This window comes from Meles meles, chromosome 10, assembly GCF_922984935.1.
Source record: "Meles meles chromosome 10, mMelMel3.1 paternal haplotype, whole genome shotgun sequence".
Lineage (NCBI taxonomy): Eukaryota > Metazoa > Chordata > Mammalia > Carnivora > Mustelidae > Meles > Meles meles.
In genome coordinates this window covers 72437039-72458823 of record NC_060075.1, presented here as the reverse complement: position 1 = coordinate 72458823, position 21785 = coordinate 72437039, and the positions used below count along the sequence as shown (strand labels likewise).

The 21785-nt window shown below is 39.9% G+C and overlaps 1 protein-coding gene across 4 annotated transcripts in view; it reads right to left on the bottom strand.

Annotated features, from left to right (window-relative positions):
- FAM133B (family with sequence similarity 133 member B) overlaps window positions 1–20102 on the bottom strand; it is a 28082-nt gene extending 7980 nt beyond the window's left edge. For 3 of the 4 annotated variants that reach the window (XM_046021265.1, XM_046021266.1, XM_046021267.1), the window contains exons 1-8: window positions 20000–20102; window positions 10923–11020; window positions 9639–9717; window positions 8217–8291; window positions 8047–8079; window positions 7549–7611; window positions 6590–6682; window positions 5283–5333 (exon numbers count right to left, since the gene is read on the bottom strand). In XM_046021265.1, coding sequence (XP_045877221.1) covers window positions 5283–5333; window positions 6590–6682; window positions 7549–7611; window positions 8047–8079; window positions 8217–8291; window positions 9639–9717; window positions 10923–11020; window positions 20000–20023 — 516 coding nt within the window. In that variant the 5' untranslated portion in view covers window positions 20024–20102. The remainder of the gene's footprint in view (window positions 1–5282; window positions 5334–6589; window positions 6683–7548; window positions 7612–8046; window positions 8080–8216; window positions 8292–9638; window positions 9718–10922; window positions 11021–19999) is intronic. The other variant, XM_046021268.1, reaches the window with a different exon arrangement.
- Between the last annotated feature and the right edge of the window lie 1683 nt (window positions 20103–21785).

The following is a 21785-nucleotide window of genomic DNA, read 5'->3' as shown; positions in this document are numbered from 1 at the left end:
GAAGAGAGACTAGAGGAATAATTAGGGACTTAAATATATATACTGAGGAATAAACATTTCAAAACACCTGAAGGAAGTATGGCAAAATGTTAAGGTTTTTAAAAAAGATTTATTTACTTGAGAGAGAGAGAGAGAGAGAGAACAAGTGGTGGGGAGGGGAAGAGGGAGAGAGAGAAAGGGGGCAGCAAACTCCCCACTGAGCATGGAGCCAGAGGTGGGGCTTGATCCCAGATTTGAGATCATGACCTCAGCAGAAACAAAACCAAGAGTAGGACGCTCAACTGACTGAGCCCAGGTGCCCCAATGTTAAGATTTATTAAAACTTCAGCGGATGTGCTGTTGTCATTTTATTATTTTCCATATACTTTTTCTGTATGTCTGAATAATTTATATAACAAGACAAAAAAAACCCCACACAATGAAAAAAAGTGCTCACTATCCAATTGTACAGAAAAAAAATATAAACTTTATATACCAGGAAGCCAATTTTGAAGATTAAACAAAAAATCACATAGAAAATAAACTAGCAGTGATCTGTATTATAGGTGATTTAACTTTATTTCTGCAAATACGTTTATAATTTCGTTAGAAATGATAAATGCTCACTGTAAGCAAATTCACCTGAATCCTGCTACTAGAGATTAAACATCATGAAGATTTTTGGAAACATCTCACTATGTGTACATTTATAACTTTATATAGATACTTGCTATTTGGAACCTGCTCTTGTCATCCAATCCTTCCATGCCAACTACATCATCATTTATGGCCGCCTCTGATATTCACTGAAAGCATATGCCACAATTTACTTAACCCATGTCTTTCTGGATGGCAGCTAAACATATGGGTTATTTGCTATTAAGAAAAGTTGAAGTTGGGGGCGCCTGGGTGGCTCAGTGGATTAAGCCGCTGCCTTCGGCTCAGGTCATGATCTCAGGGTCCTGGGATCGAGCCCCGCATCAGGCTCTCTGCTCCGCGGGGAGCCTGCTTCCTCCTCTCTCTCTGCCTGCCTCTCTGCCTACTTGTGATCTCTCTGTCAAATAAATAAAATCTTTAAAAAAAAAAAAAAAAAGTTGAAGTGGAGTGAAGGGTACATGAATGCAAAAATCTTTACCTAATAATGTCTAAATCAAAGACCAAAGTAGCTTTTACCCAAATGATTTGCTTACTCTCCGACCCCCACCCCTAACTGTTTATTTCTCTCCTTTAGGAATCACACTTTACCAAGAAACCTCTGTTTCAGGCTTTTATCAATCACATCAATCTCAAGATTACTGGAATACAGTCCATATTTTCTTTTAGAACTGCCTAACCATGGATTTTACCACTTTTTCTGTGCACGTGAAGTATCAATTTTCAAATTACTGAAGATTAGTTTTTAATTATGTATTCCTAGTAGTTTTTCCTAAATCTGTTCATTATATTTAAATTTTGTTCATGATTTTTTTGTGTGTGATCTCTTTTTGTCATTAAGTATTAAAATTATGTGGTCAAAAGTGTTTTGAGTTTTGAGGCATGGGCTTTCCCTACCTCAATATTACATTCACCCCTGTCTTTCTCTACTTATACTTTCATACATTTAAAACTGACTTATCTGTGATTTATTTGGCTTTAAGGAGGGTCCAGTTTTATACTTTCCAGCTGGCTAGTCATTTTGTCCTAAGAAAAGTCTTTTTTTTTAAAGATTTTATTTATTTGACAGAGAGAGACACAGCGAGAGAGGGAACATAAGCAGGGGAGTGGGAAAGGGAGAAGCAGGCTTCCCACTGAGCAGGGAGCTGGACACAGGGCTCAATCCCAAGACCCCAGGATCATAACCTGAGCTGAAGGCAGATGCCTAATGACTGAGCCACCCAGGAAAATCCCAAGAAATCCCAAGAAAAGCCACTTTTATCATACTTAATGTATGCCCACAAATACTTACAAGTTTTTACTTGGGCTCTACACTGCTCCACTGCTTCCCCCCCACCCCATTCCTGTACCATACCACACTGTCTGATGCTTAAAAAATACTTAACGTCTACTTAGGGTAAGTCATACCCAGGAACATTTATTAAATCTTCATGTGCTTCTCTGAATAGATTTGCATAATTTTCTTCAAATAAGTCCTGATCAGTTCTTCAAATTTTTCCTATATATTCTTTGTTACTATTAGAAATGGGATATTTTCTTCCACTGTTAGTTATTACACTAAATTTTCACAATTTAAAAATGAGTTGAGGGGCGCCTGGGTGGCTCAGTGGATTAAGCCTCTGCCTTCAGCTCGGGTCATAGTCTCAGGGTCCTGGGATCGAGCCCCACATTGGGGTCTCTGCTCAGCAGAGACTGCTTCCACCTCTCTCTGCCTGCCTCCCTGCCTACTTGTGATCTCTCTCTCTCTCTCTCTGTCAAATAAATAAATAAATAAAAATCTTTAAAAAAAAAGTTGAAAAAACAATGACTGATATATGACTTACAATTACACCCTCTTAAAAAAAGATTTATTTTAGAGACAGAGAAGGCACGAGCATGGGCTGGGGGAGGGGCAGTGGGAGAAGGAGAGAGAAAAATCCTCAAGCGGACTCCCTGCTGAGTGCAGAGCCCAGGGCGGGGCTCAATCCCAGGATCCTGAGATCATGACCTGAACCAGAGCCGGGAGTCAGATGCTTAGGACTGAGCCACCCTGGTCCCCTTAAAATCACACCCTTTTTGGTAACACTCCACATTAACTATACCAGAATTAGAGTAAAAAACTTAATAAAAATATTACCCAGGGAGAACAATTATACCCTTTTAAAATTGCAACAGACGGGACGCCTGGGTGGCTCAGTTGGTTAAGCGGCTGCCTTCAGCTCAGGTCATGATCCCAGCGTCCTGGGATCGAGTCCCACATCAAGCTCCTTGCTCCGCGGGGAGCCTGCTTCTCCCTCTGCCTCTGCCTGCTGCTCTGTCTGCCTGTGCTCGCTCGCTCTCCCCCTCTCTCTCTCTGACAAATAAATAAATAAATAAATAAAATCTTTTAAAAAATAAATAAAATTGCAACAGACATCCTAAACAAGATTAAGAGAAGCCATGGGCCAAAAAATGTTCATTATGTGTATAAAAGATGAGTAGTATCCAAAATATGAAACTCCTGGATCACCTAGTATCGTAGTCACTTAAGTGACCCACTCTTGGTTTTGGCCCAGGTCGTGATCTTAGGGTCATGAGATCAAGCCCGGCTCTGGGTCCATGTTCAGCATGGAGTCTGCTTAAGATTCTCTCCCTGCTCTCCCCCAAGTCTACTATGTCCAAGTGACGTATTATATGACTGCCTTTAAATGATACCTGGAGGTGGGGGGGACCCAGACCTATCCCAAATCTCTATCTCTCTCTGTGGTTAACAGTGTCCTGGTCAAGACCACCCAAGAGAGAACCATTCTTCAACTTGCCCCCCATAAGACAAGCCTCACCCCAGCTGCACACCCATTGCCCAGCACAGCTACCAGGGTATTAGCCTGGCCAGTTCTTGGCGCTATGTGAAAGCTTCTATTGAAGCTCTTCCATGTAGAACCAAAACCACCTACTTGTTGGGTGATTCTTACTAAAAAATCAGACCTAAGCTGAACAGTCTATAAAAGAATGTCAGTGTTCTAGTCTAAAAAGGGAAGCAATCAGCAAAATCTAGAATATAGGAAACTCTACTGTTCTCTTAAAAAATACATTTCAAGAGGAAAATTTTAAAAGGGGAGAGCAGTTATAAATTAAAGGAGACTTATGAGATTTAATAATCAAATGCCATCTTAGAACTTGCCTGGATCATGACATAAATCAACCATAAAAATTTTTTATGAAAAATGAGACCATTTTGAAATGCCTTTATTATATTTGAAATTATTGTGAAAATGTTAATATGCAATAGTACTATTTAATTTTTAAACATGGCCTTATATTTTAAAGATAAATACTAAGTATTTGTGGATAAAGTAAAGTTAAAATTAAAAAAAGAGGTGGGGGAAGAAGCAGTGTGAGGGTTTCGTGGTAAGCTTTTATCTAGTCCTTAAATCTGTTGACTATGCAATGTTAATGTTATCTTTCATTTGTCTTACGGTTAGCAAAAAGCAACTGGCTTTCCAAAGTGATACTATTAATACTATTCTATTTGTAAAAAACACAAAGGATAATTTGCCTCCTATACCCAATTCATAAATAGCAAGCAGGATTGTTTTAATTCCAATAAATTCCATTTGTTTTAATATAAATAAGTGCATTTTTAGATAATCTCTACACCCAACATGGGGCTCGAATCTACAACCCCAACCAAGATCAAGAGTCCCATGGTATAATGACTAAGACCGCAGGTGCCCCTGAAGTTCCTACTTTTGATTTACAACAATAAAACAAAATAAAATAAACAATACATCCAGAATATGTAAATTCAGAGCTGGAAAGCAGATTAAAAGTTACCTGGGGATGCAGGGGAAGGAAGAATGGGAATTAGTTAGAATATGGGTTGTTAATTTTAAGGGGGTGATGAAGTTTTTAAACTAGAGAGCTGGTCACTGCACAACACTGTACATACACAATATTCCTTCCTCCAAATTGTAATTTTAAAATGGTTAATAGCATATTATGTAAATTATACCTCAAATTTAAAAAATTATTAAAAATACTGGGTAAAATATAGTGACTTTGGTCTATAGTTTTCTTTCATCAATAATTGCTTTCTTTAGGTTTTTAAGAACCAGAAAAAGATTTTTCTCTAAGATTTTGCTTATTTTATTTATTTGAGAGAGAGAGAGAGAGAAGGGGGCATGGCAGAGGGAGAGGATATTGAGCCCCACTGAGCAGGGAGCCTGATGCGGAGTTCCATCCCAGGATCCCGGGATCATAACCCAAGCCGAAGGCAGAGGCTTAACCAACTGAGCCACCCAGGTGCCCCACTTTTCTGATTTTTTTAACCTTTGATAATGAATTCAATAAATAATTTCCTTAAGTCAACACAAAATGCTATAAAAGCAAAAGAAATAATTTTCTTAAATTAAAAGGAAGAATACATTACTGTTAATTTCTAGAAGTAAATGAAGTATTGTATGATAGATTAAAATAAAATTATAGGGTGCCTGGGTGGCTTAGTGGGTTAAAGCCTCTGCCTTCGGCTCAGGTCATGATCCCAGCGTCCTGGGATCGAGCCCCACATCGGGCTCTCTGCTCAGCGGGGACCCTGCTTCCCTTCCTCTCTCTCTCTCTCTCTCCGCCTACTTGTGATCTCTGTCAAATAAATAAAATAAATAAATAAATAAATAAAATAAAATTATAATTACCTTTTCTTTCTCAGTTGCATCCTTTGACCTTTTTTTCTTTTTTAAACTATCCTAAACAAACAAACATATACATACATATCAATTTGAAATGTAAGAGAGCGTAAGGACAAAAACAGCAAAAAGGTGATTTGCTCTAGGACAGAAAAAAGTTTATTTCAATACCAGAACCTAATTCTGAAAATAAGGGAAATGTATGTCACATATATATGTATGTGCTTACAAGGCAATAAGGCTTCTTTCTTTATCTGACTGTATATCAAATCTATGTACACCAAAAATGATAGACTTTGTCTGTAATAACCACAGGGTTTCTTTTAAAATAAGACTTAATGCCATTTGCTTATTTTTGCCTGTGGTGGTCATACGCACTGAGGTTCTCATTCACACTGTCCTCAGAAATCGCCCAATCTGATTTTCCTACTCTCCCTGTAAGGAGGAAAGGTGAGAATTTCTGCTTCTGATTCTTTCAGTTTTAGCCATTAACGTCCCTGAGCCTTCTTCATCCATAAAATGGATGAGGGTTGTTGAAAGAATTAAGCTAACATGTCAAGTGCTCAGAAATGTGCCTAACACATAGTAGGCATCTGACAAAGATTAACTATCCGCATTAGACTGACTCTTCTGTCTTAAAAGACAAAGAGAAAACCAAGATTTACTAACAACTTTCTAGATGCCAGGCATTTGTCAGAAGAAATCATACTAGGACAAGTAGAGATCTGCCCCCAAACCAGTTGTTTTGTTCTCCTGGGGTTCTAGAAGAGTGTCTGAAACTTGTGGTCCAAGGACAGGCCTGTATCAGAATCATAGGGGACAAATGTTAAAAATGTAGACTTCTGAGCCTAAAGCAGACTTACTAAATCAGACTGTATTGACATGAGGCCTAGGAATCTACACTGTTATTGCAACCTGCATGTATTTCTTATTACCACACATGTTTGAGAGCCAATTATGTTTCACAGTTCTGGACATAAAGAGCAGATTTAGGTATAATGGAAAGGACACTGGACCAGATAGTAGAGTATGTTTTTTCCTCTGAACTCTCACTTCTATATGAAAATGGGAAAAATAATGTCTGCCATGTTTATTATAAAAGCTGTCATGGAAATGCTGAGACATGAAAGCATATGTGGAAGTATTTAGAGAACAATAAAATCCCATATGTAAGATATTAAGTATATCAATTGAGGGGCACAGTCCATCAAAGTACAAAAAATAGCATCTCATTTGTAAACTGACAGCAATTTAAGACAGGATGACCTAAAAGGAAAAAAAAATGTGTTTGTTATCCAAAATGTTGCTGATTTTACCTTACTGTCCGATTCAGTTTCTGACATGGAGCTTTCAGAAGATTTATGTGAACGGTTCTTCTTTTTCTTTTTCCTTTTTCCTTGTTTTTTGTCCTATACAAAACATTTTTAGAAACATTTGCTTTCTCTTTCAAAAATATAACTGATGCATTTTATTAATACGAAACTTTATCAATGAACAAAGCTTAAATGAAAAAACCAGTTTGCAAGTACATGTTTTACTTAATAATTTTTTAAGCAAACTCTATGCCCATGCGGGGCCTGAGCTCACAAACCCAAGATCAAGAGTCACATGCTCTACTGACTGAGCCAGCCAGATGCCCCATTCATAAGTAATGCTTAAAATGTAACTTATATTAACCTTCCTGATTTATAAAAAATGTCAAGTAATTTAAATCACATGTAATCTCTAGCATCTAGTCAAATAGCATTTTAGATTTTTAGACTCCATTTCTTTTACTGACGTTTTTAAAGAGAATAAGACAATTTTAGGAACCGAATATATATATATCTACATATATATATATTCAAATATATACTTAAATATCTAGTTATTTATTCATGTCAGTGCTCTCAGTTATGGATAATTAACCAAAACCTGGAAGTCAAAGTTTCTAACAGGTATTTTTTTTTTTTCTTAAGATTTTATTTATTTATTTGACAGCGAGAGAGAGAGAGATCACAAGTAGGCAGAGAGGCAGGCAGAGAGAGATAGAGAGAGAGGGAAGCAGGCTCCCTGCCGAGCAGAGAGCCCGATGCGGGACTCGATCCCAGGACCCTGAGATCATGACCTGAGCCGAAGGCAGCGGCTTAACCCACTGAGCCACCCAGGCGCCCCCTAACAGGTATTTCATAATGGATTTCCTCTTGTCATTAAAAAAAAACCAAAAAAAAAAAACCCTAAAAGAAAAAAAACCCTAGAGATTATTATTTCATAAACCATTACAGGCAAATCTTACCTCATCTTCAGAATCTGAAGAACTGCTGGAAGAATCAGAGCTTGATGAAGAAGAAGATGAATACTTGACCAAGCACAAAATAATTAAAGCTTGTGAGATGCAGGAATTATTTTTCTTATCACTAAGTCTCTCAAATACTTAACAAAATCAATCTAGTGGTCTAAGAGATCTATTCAGATACCTTAAATATTAAAATGTCAAATATCACACTCCCCACACTCCCTCATATACACGAAAAAGGCTCAACAAAGTAATGACAGATATGCCAATGGTAGTCAATGTTCCCTCTTTCTCTCCCTGACAGCAAGAGTTACCAGGATATAAGGAGGTAAGTGCTTTTCTTTATACTGTTAACAGAATAAAACCTACCCATAACCACTAAAGGACTTCAAGACTCCTTGACTCATTTACAGTAACATACAGATCATAAAAATTATTCTTACTTTTCTTGTAGGCTCTTAATAGTAACATTTAGAAAAATGGAAAACTTTTGCTCACCCTACCAGATTTCTTCTTTTCTTTTTTCTTTCTCTAAAAGCAAACAAATAAAAGTACAAATCTAAATAAGTTGATGTGAGTTTTTAAAATTATCTATTGACAGTAGTACACAGATTATGAAAACCCAAATAGGACATTAAAAAACAGCATTAAGCTCAAAACGGTATTACCTGTCTTTTTTTGGATGAGCTCTCACTTCCACTTAGTAATTTCTCCCTGTGTTTTTCTAGTTCTTTCTTCCAGTTCTGCAAAAAGGTTATAAACACCATCAGAGGCTATCTATCCCCTTGTAATACACCTGATATAGACAGCCACTACTCCCTTTCCTCTGTCCTCTACCTCTCACCATCTTGGCCTCTAAGTACAGGGAAAAGTACAGGTGCCAGAACCCTGTCATCAAAGGACTCTTTATTAGCTCTTTTCTCCTTTACTAGCTTTTCTTTCTTTCTCTCCTTCTTTCTTTTGAGAGCGTGAGTTGGGGTGGGGTGGGGAGTGGGAAGGAGAGGGAGAGAGAATCTTTTTTTTTTTTTTTAAAGATTTTATTTATTTATTTGACAGAGATAAGTAGGCAGAGAGGCAGGCAGAGAGAGAGGGGGAAGCAGACTCCCCACCGAGCAGACAGCCTGATGCGGGGCCCGATCCCAGGACCCCGGGACCATGACCCGAGCCGAAGGCAGAGGCCTCAACACACTGAGCCACCCAGGCGCCCCTGGGGAGAGAGAATCTTAAGCAGACTCTACACAGAGTCTGAGGTGGGGCTCGAACTCACAACCCTGAGATCGTGACCTGAGCCAAAATCAAGTCAGCCGCTTAAGCCACTGAGCCACGCAGGCACCAGCCACACTAGTTCTTTTCTTTAAAAAAAAAAAAAAAAAGATTTTATTTATTTATTTGAGAGAGAGAAAGAGGAAAGAATGCTTATGCATGCAAGCAGGGAGAGGGATAGAGGGGAAGGGAGATGGATAAGCAGACTCCCAGCTGAGCCTGAAGCCTGACATAGGGCTCAATCCCTAGACCCTGAGATCATGACCTGAGCTGAAATCAAGAATTGGCCACTTAACTGACTGAGCCACCCAGGCACCCGGCCCCACTAGCCCTTTTCGAAGAGGGTATTAAAGAGTGGGAGTTCTACACTGTATATTGAGAGGAGTCAGTATTATCAGTGAGGCTGAGAACTTTTTCTTTTTAACGAAGATGGTTAGATTCTATTTCCAGACAGTAAAAGCTGAATTTATCTATCCATCCATCCATATATATTTTTTAAAATTTTAAGTAATCTCTCTACCCAACATGCGGGCTCAAACTCACAATCCTGAGTTCAAGAGTTGCTCACTCTATTGAATGAGCTAGCTAGGCAACCCTGAATTAATCTATATTGTAGCTGAAATACTACACACATGTTTGTAATCAAAACAGGCAAACATCATGGAAATCTCAGGGTAATATGAGCACACGGGGGCATGGGAAGCTAAAGAGAAGTCAATTTTAGAAAACCCAAGATGACATAAATTACTGTAATATGGTTTTCCTCTTTTTATTTTAAAGAAATCGTTTAGGGTGCCTATTTTTTCAAACAAGTACTATTTACAAACCTCATTCATTTTTTCTTCAAATTCAGCCAATGCCTTGGAGCCTTTCTTTTTCTTTTCTAATTGTTCTTTCACTTCTTCCCTTAAAAAATAGGAAACAAGTAAGTTTTCAAGAAATTCCTATTAGAGGTGGATGCTTACAAACAGAACAAAAATTTCATAAATAAAAATTTCTTAATATCCTAATAAACCTCCATTTCAGTGTTGATACGTTTAAAATTATTTTGCTCACATCCTCCTTAATCAAGTATTATGAATACACTCAGTCAGATACCACTAATCATTCCTTTTCTAAGTATGGATTGTAAGAGCTAATACACCAAACATCTGAGCACTTAATACACGTGGCACTGTTTTTAATCCATGCTCCTTTAATCCTAATAATCCTGTGAGAAAACACAGTATTATTACCCCTATTTTACAGAAAAAGAAGGGAAGCTTGAGGACAGTAAAAATTCTGCCTCGAGTCCCAAAGCTAGTAGTTTCAGTGTTAGGGTGAGCTAAAGTCTATTTAAACTACTATTTTTATACTAAACATTCATTTTATAATGCACCTCACATACTGGATAGAAGAGTTGATACAGCATGCCTGACTGCTTATTCCTAGAAAGGCCCATTTACGAGTTTAGCCCTGGCTGGCATCTGGGAATTTGGATTCTGGAAAGGTCCTTACCATTCCCTCATAAGAGTAGCTCACTATATGAATACTACTGTTGAGGGTGATCACCTGCATTTCTTCTGGGAGTCTGGAATTTTGACACCTGATAGGCAGAGTCTGACCAGTCCCCAGTAAAAGCCCTGGGCACATGGAGTCTCTCACAAACTCCCCTGGTTGGCAACATCTCATATGTGTTAAGACAACTCATTGCTGAGGTTATAAATGTATCCTATGTGATTCCACAAGAGAAGAAGCCGTACAAGTCTGAGCCTAGTCTCCCTGAGACTTCACCCCATGCTCCTTTTCCCTTTGTTGACTGTGGCTGGTACCCTCTGTAATAAATCTTATCCAAAAGTACATCTACCTGGGAGTCCTTCTACCTCTTTAGAGGTAGAGAAGAGAACGGTATGAAAGGTTATCTGGTAGCTATACAGGATGGTAGGTTCTCAAATACTTGCTTTACAGTTATGCATGATGCATGTGTTTCATACACTGACAAGAAAGCACCTATGAGTATCACTTCAAAAATTACATATGTGACAACTGATTTACAAGCAGTAAGAGTTGTAACAGCAACCTTTAAAAAATTTGCAAAAACCTTATAAATGTCTAAATTGTTTTACAAATACCAGGTAGGCCTTGGTCGATTCAGATAATCTTGGATCGTTGGCCCCGAAGACTGGATTGGACCCCTTGATCTGGCCATTGCTATTGGGTTCATATAGGCCTTGAGGAAAGAACAAAAATTAACTCAATTAAAAAAATAAAAATGCAAATGCTCACTTACTCACCAAGCATGCTTTATTATAAATGCATACTATGTCTAACTAAGCATGAATAATCTGACTAACCAAATTTTTGTTATAAAAAATAAATTTAATGGTCTACTAAGTCTCACAAGTTTGGGAGATGAGTAATATCGCTATTTCACAGAAAAAAAATGTTTTTCACCAAAGATTTAATGAAAATAATAGTGATACCTCTTTCTACTTTATAATGTCTTCTCCTCAAGCCTGATAACCCTGTAAGACTATAACACTATGCTCACTGGCAAATGAAGAAACTTAGTTGTGAAGAAGTTAAAGATGTAACTTTTTTTTTTTAAAGATTTTATTTATTTCATAGACAAAGATCACAAGTAGGCAGAGAGGCAGGCAGAGAGAGAGGAGGAAGCAGGCTCCCTGCTAACTAGACAGCCCAATGTGGGGCTCAAGCCCAGGACCCTGGGATCATGACCTGAGCTGAAGGCACAGGCTTTAACCCACTGCCACCCAGGCGCCCCTAAAGATGTAACTTTAAGTTTATTGCTTATTCTACTGTATCTTTTATCTCAGAAAATACTATGCCCTACTGATGGCAATTTGACTTGCCAACTGTTGACATCGAAAAATTAAATTAGGCACAGACAACAAAAGAAAAAAAAACAGATAAAGAGGACTTTATAAAAATTAAAACATTTGTGTATCAAAGAACACTACCAAAAGAGTGAAAAGACAATCTGCAGAATTGCAGATTTTGAAAATATTTGCAACTCATACATTTGATAGGGAATTAATATCCAGAATGCATAAAGAAATCCTACAACTCATCAGCAAAAACCCCAAATGATCCCATTAAATGTGCAAAGGACCTGAATAAACATTTCTCCGAAGAAGACATTCAAATGTCCAAGAGCACATAAAGAGATGTTCAACTCACCAGTCACTGGGGAAATGCAAATCAAACTACAATGAGATGCCACCTTGCACCCATTAGGATGACTATTATCAAAACCAGAAAATAACACATGCTGTCAAAAAGAGGGAGAAACTGCAACCTTTACACATTGCTGGTGAGAATATAAAAGGGTGCAGCTGTCATGGAAAAGTTGGTTTCCTCAAAAAGTTTGATACAGAATGACCAGATGATCCAACAATTCCAACTCTAAGAGGAACTGAACAATAACTGAAAGCAGGGACTCAAACAGATACTTGTAAACTCCTGTTCAGAGCAGCATTATACATGACAGCCAAAAGTGAGAACAATCCAAATATCCATCTACTGGTAAATGGATAAACAAAATGTGGCACATACACAAAATGGAGTATTACTCAGCCTCAGAAAGAAATGACATTTGTGAGCCTGGGTGGCTCAGTCAGTTAAGCATGTGACTGTTGACTTCAGCTCAGGTCCTGATCTCAGGGTCATGAGATTGAGCCCTGCATCTGGCTTTGTGCCAGACCTGGAGCCTGTTTAAGATTCTCTCTCTCCCTCCGTCCCCCACTTTAAAAAAAAAAAAAAAGAAAAGAAAAAAGAAATGAAATTCTTAATAGGCTACAACATGAATGAACCTTGCTAACATGCTAAGAGAAACATTCTAGATATAAAATGACAAATCTTATATGGTCCAACTTATATGAGGTACCTAGAATATGCAAATTCATAGAGACAGAAGAAAAAAGGGACTTCCAGGGGCTGGGGGAGATAGGTGATTGGGAGTTACTATTTAATGGGTACAGAGCTTCTTGTTTGGGATGGTAAAAAAGTTCTGGAAATGGATAGTGGCAACAGTTGCATAACAGTGTGAATGAACTTAATGCCACCAACTTAAACACTTAAAAATGGCCAAGACAGTGAACTTTGTTGTTTTTTTCTGCACAATAAAGAACACCCCAAATCAAATTATGCTATGTATATTATAGCACAAAACCACATTTTTAGATGGTTTTTTCAAAAACATATCCAGACAAAATAAAGCAGACTTCTTTGTTAATGACAGTATCTAGCTGAGAGGTTGTTTTATTAAAATTATTGTAATGCCTGTGTGGCTCAGTTCACGTTCACGTTCCCAGGGTCCTGCATAGGGCTCCCTGCTCCTAGAGAAGCCTATTCTCCCCCTCCCACTCCCCGTGCTTGTGTTCCTCTCTTGCTGTGTTTTTCTGTCAAAAAAAATAAATAAAATCTTTTTAAAAAATAAAGATTTTATTTATTAGAGACAGTGCACGAGAGAGAGAGAAGGGGCAGAGGGAGAAGCAGACTCCCTGCTGAGCAGTAGCCCGATGTGGGACTTGGTCCCAGGACCCTGGGATCATGCCCTGAGCGGAAAGCAGATGCTTCTTTTTTTTTTTTTTTAAAGATTTTATTTATTTATTTGTCAGAGATCACAAGTAGGCAGAGAGGCAGGTGGGGGGGGGGAGCAGGCTCCCCGCTGAGCAGAGAGCCTGATGTGGGGCTCAATCCCAGGACCCTGAGATCATGACCTGAGCCAAAGACAGAGGCCTAACCCACTGAACCACCCAGGCACCCCTGAAAGCAGATGCTTAACCAACTGAGCCACCCAGCCACCCTAGTTTTTGAAGTTTAACCCAATCCAATAAGCATTTACAAAAACTCTTTTATTTACTTATTTTTAAGATTTCATTTATTTATTTGAGAGAGAGAGCGTGAGCTGGGGAGGAGCAGAGGTAGAGGGACAAGCAGACTCTGCGCTGAATGCGAAGCTCCACACAGGGCTGGATCCCACAACGCCAAGATCATGACTGCAGGTGAAATCAAAAGTTGGATGCTTAACTGACTGAGCCACCCAGGTGCCCCAAAACTCTCCCAGTTTTTAAAAAATTTTATTTTTTTCTTCCACTTTTTTTTTTTTTTAAGATTTTTATTTATTTATTTGACAGAGAGATCACAAGTAGACAGAGAGGCAGGCAGAGAGAGAGAGAGGGAAGCAGGCTCCCCGCCGAGCAGAAAGCCCGATGCGGGACTCGATCCCAGGACCCTGAGATCATGACCTGAGCCGAAGGCAGCGGCTTAACCCACTGAGCCACCCAGGCGCCCCTTTTCTTCCACTTTTTAAATAAAAAGAATTGTGGTTGAAAATGACTACTACCAAAGTTGATATTAAGGCCTTAAACCCATTACTTAATGTTCACAAGGAAGTGAAAGGATGTTAATGTATTTGTTGCATTTTATTTAGCAAAACCTGTGAAAATAACCAGAATCTGCCAAATAACAAATATGGGTTATATGATTTCTCTGGCAGAGCAAACAATATAAAACCATTATAAACAACATATACTGAAAACTACTTCCATTCAACTGGATACTGCCTAACTAATTACTTGGGATGAAAAATCCATTAACATAATTTTCTTACAGGCAGGAACTAATGCTACAGCTATAAATGTCAGGGATGTTTACAGGATCAGGGCTAGATGTGAGTATCAAATTCAACTCTCTTTACAGAGAGGCATATAGTGACATGTTTTACATCAACTGTTATGTTCTCAAATATTTCATTCAACTGCCTCTGCTAAGAATTTCACTCAGTTCATGTGGAAATATGACAACCAATGGAGGATGCAATAGAAGAGTTGCTAGTCCTACTAATGACACGGACAATCCTAACAACCAGAAGCAGGTACAATGTGCAAAGCCAGGCTCATCATTTTTACAATAGGAGATTATCTATCTGTCCATCTAACATCTTCTCATCTCTTTGGTACCATGACATAATTTTAGTAGCAGTTAAGAATAAAGTATCTTAAGTTAAAAACTGTAAAACTGTTCATTTCCAAAGAATGCAAACATAAACAAGGATGTTCAAAACTAAATTACTGAAATAGGGAAAATGGAAAGTACACAAAGAGCTGTCAAACTGAGATGCATTATAAAGTATACCCTCAAAATCAAATACTATGCAGCCACTAAAAAGAGTAGATCTACAGTTACTGATATGGAAAGATGTCCAAGATTTCTCAAATGAAAAGCAAAAGCAAGTTACCAAAAACCAAGATACCATCTTAATAAACAGCTATAAAATTTTTTAAAAATCCAGATGTACCAAAATGTACAGTGCAAGGTCCACTTTCATCATTTCATACACTGGAGAGATTAAAAACAACAACAACAACAACAACAACAACCCACTACCTTTATAAAAGAAAAACAAAATAAAAAAAAAAACTACATACAAAAATTATTGTAATATTAACGGTAAACGGAATGAAAAAAATTTAACCACAATGCTGCCAATTCAGAGGGTTGAACTGCCCTCAAGTAAAAGTTCAGAGTACAGTGGCAACTTTTCACTCTAATTAAAAAAAATTGTGGGGGATCTAGCTGGCTTAGTCCATAGAGCATTCTACTCTTTTTTTTTTTTTTTTTTTTAGGATTTTATTTATTTATTCATTTGACAGACAGAATCTCAAGTAGGTGGAGAGGCAGGCAGAGAGAGAGAGAGGAGGAAGCAGGCTCCCAGCTGAGCAGAGAGCCCGATGTTGGGCTCCATTCCAGGACTCTGGGATAATGACCTGAGCAGAAGGCAGAGGCTTTAACCCACTGAGCCACCCAGGTGCCCCAAGCATGCTACTCTTGATCTGACTCTTGATCTTGGTGTCATGAGTTTAAGCCTAATTTTGGGCATAGAGCCTACTTAAAAAAAAAAAAATCATAACACATTTACCACATTTGACAGTCTCCAAATATTCTAGCATGTATCTTAAAATTACATTATTTAACATTTCTATGTGCCTTAATGTCTATTGTGAAACTGTTTCCCCAAAGTACATACCAGTCTGTCTTAGGGTTTACTTTTCAGGGGAAAATTAAATAGTAAAGTAGTATATTCACATGCTAAGGCTATTAATTATAGACAACTCATGGTACTATCACATGAGCTATGTGTCTATGCAATAAGATTTAACTTTCAAGCTTTTGACCATAACACTACCCTTAGTCTGCATAAGTACATTCCACATATCTCAATTATTTATTTCCATTGTTAAGAGCAGTCTTTATTAAATGCATCTTATGCGTTAGGCTCCTTTGCAAAAACACTTGACGGTCTATGCTCATAAACATTAAGCAACAATGCTTTTTTTTTTTTTTAAAGATTTATTTATTTATTTATTTGACAGACAGAGATCACAAGTAGGCAGAGAGGCAGGCAGAGGGGTAAGCAGGATCCCTGCCCAGCAGAGAGCCCAATGCAGGGCTGGATCCCAGAACCCTGGGATCATGACCTGAGCCGAAGGCAGAGGCTTTAACACACTGAGCCACCCAGGGCACCCGCAACAAGACTTCTTTTTACTATGCACAACAGAAAGGTTTTTAAGACAGAAGAATTAATTTTCTTATAAAGAGAAAGCCTTTTCACATACTATGTATCAGTATGAAAAACAATGTTCTTAACACTAAGGGGGTGAATAGTTAGGCATTGGTTATAGAAAGTACGCAATTTCTTAAACTGTCTCAATATGACTTAATTACTTTAAAAACTGTGATCTTATAAATCAAACACTTCTATTCATATGTAATTAGAAATGTCTGTGGCTCCAAACTGCTCCATGAGTTTGGGTAACAGAAAACAATCTCTTTTTGAAACTCAGGATATTGGGGCACCCAGCAGGCTCAGTGGGTGGAGCACACAACTCTTGATCTCAGGGGCTGCCAGATCGAGCCCCACGCGGGTGTAGAGAGTACTTAAAAATATAATCTTTTTTTTTTCTTAATGATTTTATTTATTTATTTGACAGAGATCACAAGTAGGCAGAGGTAGGTGGAAGGGGCAGGGGAAGCATGCTCCCTGCTGAGTAGAAAGCCCAATGCAGGGCTTGATCTCAGGACCCCAAGATCACGACCTCAGCTGAAGACAGAGGCCCAACCCACCGAGCTACTTAGGCACCCCTTAAAAAATGAAATCTTAAAAAAGAAACTCAGGATGGCAAATTGGGCTCAAGGAAGTACGTAAGTGGGCAGGTACTAAAAAGGACACAAGAACAAAATGTGCAGACCTTCATTTGTTACTTTGATTACCTATCTTTATCTAGAGGATATGTCTGTTTTAGAGGGCAAAAAGTAACAAGAACATGAGGGAAACTTCTGAAAACAATGCGGACAACCGGTGGCCATCATGAATTTAAGAACCCTTTACAAATCTTGAGAACTAAAATGTTCAGTTAAAAAAAAAAACTGTTCATGGGGCGCCTGGGTGGCTCAGTGGGTTAGGGCCTCTGCCTTCGGCTCGGGTCGTGATTCCGGGGTCCTGGGATCCAGCCCCGTGTCTGGCTCTCTGCTCTGCGGGGAGCCTGCTTCCTTCTCTCTCTGCCTGCCTCTCTGCCTACTTGTGATCTCTCTCTGATAGATAGATAGATAGATAGATAGATAAATAAATAAATAAAATCTGAAAAAAAAAAAAAAAAAAAAAAAAAAAAACTGTTCAAGAATGTACAACACCTATAGTGAACCCTGATGTCAAGCATGGACTACAGGTGAAAATAATGTGTCAAGACAGGCTCATCTATTTTAACAATGCACCACTCTGCAACAGCTTTCAAAGTAGGTGAGGCTGTGCATGACTGGTCCTGGAATATATGGGAGCTCTCGGTATTCACTGCTCAATTTTCCTATGAATCCAAAACTGCTCTAAAAAGTAAAGTCTACTTTAAAGAAAAAAAAAGATTTTAAGTAATCTCTACACGCAAGGTGAGGCTTGAACTTAAAACCCTAAGCTCAAGAGTAGCTTGTTCTGCCAACTAAGCCGGCCAGGCGCCCCAAAGCAGTCTTTTTTGAAAACAAAACAAAACCTTCAAAGTAGACTTCATGAGTTTTTTTATTTACTTTTATTTTTATTTTTTTTAAAAAGATTTTATTTATTTGACAGAGAGAGAGATCACAAGTAGGCAGAGAGGCAGGCAGAGAGAGAGGGGGAAGCAGGTTCCCTGAACAGAGAGCCCAATGAGGGGCTCGATTCCAGGACCCCGAGATCATGACCTGAGCTGAAGGCAGAGGCTTAACGCACTGAGCCACCCAGGCACCCCTATGAGTTTTTTTAGAAAGCAATTCTATCATCTTTAGGACTATGATTTTACTATCAATGTAAGAAGAAAAAATAACATTATTTTCAGAGGCAAACAATCCTTTTATTTAAAACCACGAGTTACGATGTACTGAACTAAGTATCAGATGACCCAAGTTTTGGTCCGAGTTTATACAGTTCCATCTCCTCCTCCATGCAGAGGAGACTAAACTAGACAATCTGTCTTCATTCCCACAGCCTTTCAAGTACAAATAAAAAATCTTACCAGAACACTCTGTGCCATGACTGCATACCAATAAGCAGAGCCCAGAGTTATTATCAAAATGTTCTAGTAAATGAAGCTAATTTGAAAAGTTTCAAATGCTTCAAAGGCATAGGTAAACCAACACTTTTCCCCAGTAAAAGAAAAACAAAACATCTTAGGTCTCTGTATGAAATGGTATCCAAGGTCTGGTGATTTCTAAACATTCAAACCCTCCGTCATTAAAGAATCAAAACACTCTTAACACCTCAAACCTAAGGATGCTCCAGCAGAATACCATTTCAACTCTATGAGAATCAGGATATCAGAACAAGGTCTGACCTACGGTCATTCCTTAACCTTGTAAGGCTCACCACTGTGGTTCCTAGACCTCTTTGATTATGAAGGCTATATAAAATTAAAACACACGTTTTGAACATAAGAAATGCCCTCATTTCATAAAAGTAAAGTTCTTTTAGCAGCTCTCCCCGCCTGAAAAGGCAATAATCACTGAATACAATAGTTCATTAAATTTAGTATATTAACTTTAATAACATGTACGTATATAATAACGGAGAAGTAATTTATGTTTTGCTGCTCAGTGGCTATAACTCTGTCACAGACAAATTCCAGGAACTGTAAGGCTGCAACCTATTATGTTTACATTCCATCCAGTCTGACTTATAATCTGGACTTTCCAGACCAAACTAGCAGCCATGAAGAACGCCTCCTTCCCCCTCTTGTCAAAAGCACCTTTTCTCTTGAATGCCTTCAGAACAAGGAATCTCCATCATCAAGTATTTCTTACTCTTATTTATTCCCGTGTCTCCTTTATCTCATTTACTACAACAACTGTCATGCCAAGCATTCCCTGACCATCTGCCTTCTGCGGTTTTAACTATTCTGCAAAGTTGTGGAGAATACCTTTAGAGATGAAGAAACTGAAGCTCGGAGAAAAGCAACTCGTCTTGGTCACTCAACTCCCGAGGGTCCAAAACTGACACGCCAGTCCACGCCTGATTCCAAAGACAACTGTCTGCACCCTTCATTCTTACACAGGGCCTACTAGGTGCCAGGTCGTGGTAAGTGCTGAGGACACGAAGCCAAATTGCTTCCATGCTGGTCCTCAAACGGGAGGCTGCCTGCCGCTAGAACTGGGCGCGCTGTAGGCCCACGGAAAGGAGCCGCGCCCGAGGCCTCCACGCCTCCATCCCACCTGCGTGCGCTCCGCAGGGGCGCGGAGCCAGGGTGGGCGATCCCGACTAGAGGGCGAGTCCCGGCGCCACCAGGGGCCTCAGACTCCGGACGTACACCCAAGAGGATACGAATTCCTTGAGCCGTTGTGGCTCCAAAAACTCGGCACGGCCAGCCCGAGTGCGGGAGGAGGGAAGGGAGCCAGGAAGCACGGACCTAAGGTGCGGCGGGGTTGAGAAAAAAGGGTGACTCGAGAGAGGAGAAAGGAGAGAGGAGAGAGTGGGGGCCCAAAGGCGCCAACTGCGTGCGCGGCGCACGCGCGTCTGGGGCCGGCGGGGATGGGGGGAGCTGGGTCTCCCGGCTCGAGGTCCAAGCGCCGCCGCTGACCCTCAGGCCCCGTCGGGAAAAGCAAGGGGTTCCGCTCTCCTGCCGCCGACTCCCGCATCGCCCCACTGTTTTTCCCACCGGGTACTCACCACCCGATTGTCCCGCTTCCCCATGGTGCAGGTCTGAGCCCACAAACGCCGAGGGAGAAGACGCCAGAGAGCGGCCGAAAAGGCCCGCCGGAGGTCCTTCTGCCGACTCCCTACCCTGCCCAGAGAGAGGCGCCGCGCGGCCCTAGCGGCCGCACCCGGCCACAGCGCCACCTACCGCTACGGAGGAGAGGCGGGCGCCTGCGATCACCCGCGATCACCCGCGGTTCCCAGGCTTCTCCTGGCAGATTCCAGCCCAGGGCAGGCGGGTACTGCTCTTCTCCGACTGCGGGCTCACCAAGGCGACACACTCCCGTTCGGCATTGGACTGTTTTACTCTCTTCCATTTCTGATGCGCTGAAATCCTCATTCTAGGGGATACGAAGATGATTCCAGTGCTTACTATGGGCTTAACATAGCGCAAGTGCTGGCAGTAAAGTGACCACCAGGACAGACTGGGCCCCTCAACAGAGTCCATCAAGTGGTGGGGGAGAAGACAGTACTGTCGCAGATGTCGCTAGAGAAATGGGACTTTATGTTCAATTATTGAACATAACATGCATAAACATGCACTTATTTCACACTAATTGTTGAATTTCTATTAAGTTGGATACGATGCAGGACACAAAGACGAGGAAGACACCAGCCCTTCCTTCAAAGGGCGTGTCTACAACCTGGTAAGGGAGTTATACAGACAGAGGGCCAATTTTAGTACATGATGTTTCATAATAATGCAAGTACAGTACTACACTTCAAGGGAGGTGATCTGGGCTCCAAAAGAGAGAGTCATTATATTTATTATTTATAGACATGGCTAATGTTGGGCTTTAAGCATGATGTTATTAGAAAGTAATTGAAAATCAACTTGGATCTTTTTTTGGATTCTTGGAAAAAGGCAAAACAGACTTACATTCATTACATACATAAAAACTCCTTAAAATTATCTTTCCCAATTTCTGTCTCTCTCTCCTTCCCTTGCTCACACTGCATTGCACAACAGTTGCTGTGGGCTCCCATTTTCTCTCAAAAATTTCCACTAACTCTCTCAAATGTAGCCATTTGTGGTTCTACTCCTCAACAGATGTTCATTCTCTTGAGTAACCCGTTTTGCTTTTTACTTTGAATCTGTCCTCTAGTCTCGTTTCTCTTCCTCCTCCATTACCCCTGATTGAAGCTGGGGACTCTCTGACCAAAGAAAAGCTTCTTTGTATGGACAAGAGGAAGATGAGAGTCTGTGAACAGTAAGGTTGTTTTTTTAATGGCTCATTTATAGTGTTTTTATTTTTATTTATTTATTTTTTAATATTCCATTTATTTATTTGACAGAGAGAGAGAAGTCACAAGTAGTCAGAGAGGCAGCAGAGAGAGAGGGAGAAACAGGCTCCTCACTGAGCCGAGAGCCCGATGCGGGGCTCGATCCCAGGACCCTGAGATCATGACCTGAGCCGAAGGAAGAGGCTTAAACCACTGAGCCACCCAGGCGCCCCTATAGTGTTTTTAATATGCCAGGAATTTAATATATATTATTTCCAATGCTCCATCATAAACATGATAGAGATCGGTGAAAGAATGTAGTGTTTTGTTTTGTTTCCTTTTTAGCTCCTTCTTACCTTTGAGTTCCTTTGGCTTGTTATATAGAGTACAGAGATTTTAAAAATATAATACTTCTGTAATTCAACAGGAAATTTCTTGTGTCCTGTAGATATCTCCCCCTCTGGCAATGTCCATGGCATTTTCCAGATGGCACATGGGATCCCGTGGGAGGACAGAGAAACAGGAAAATGACCTG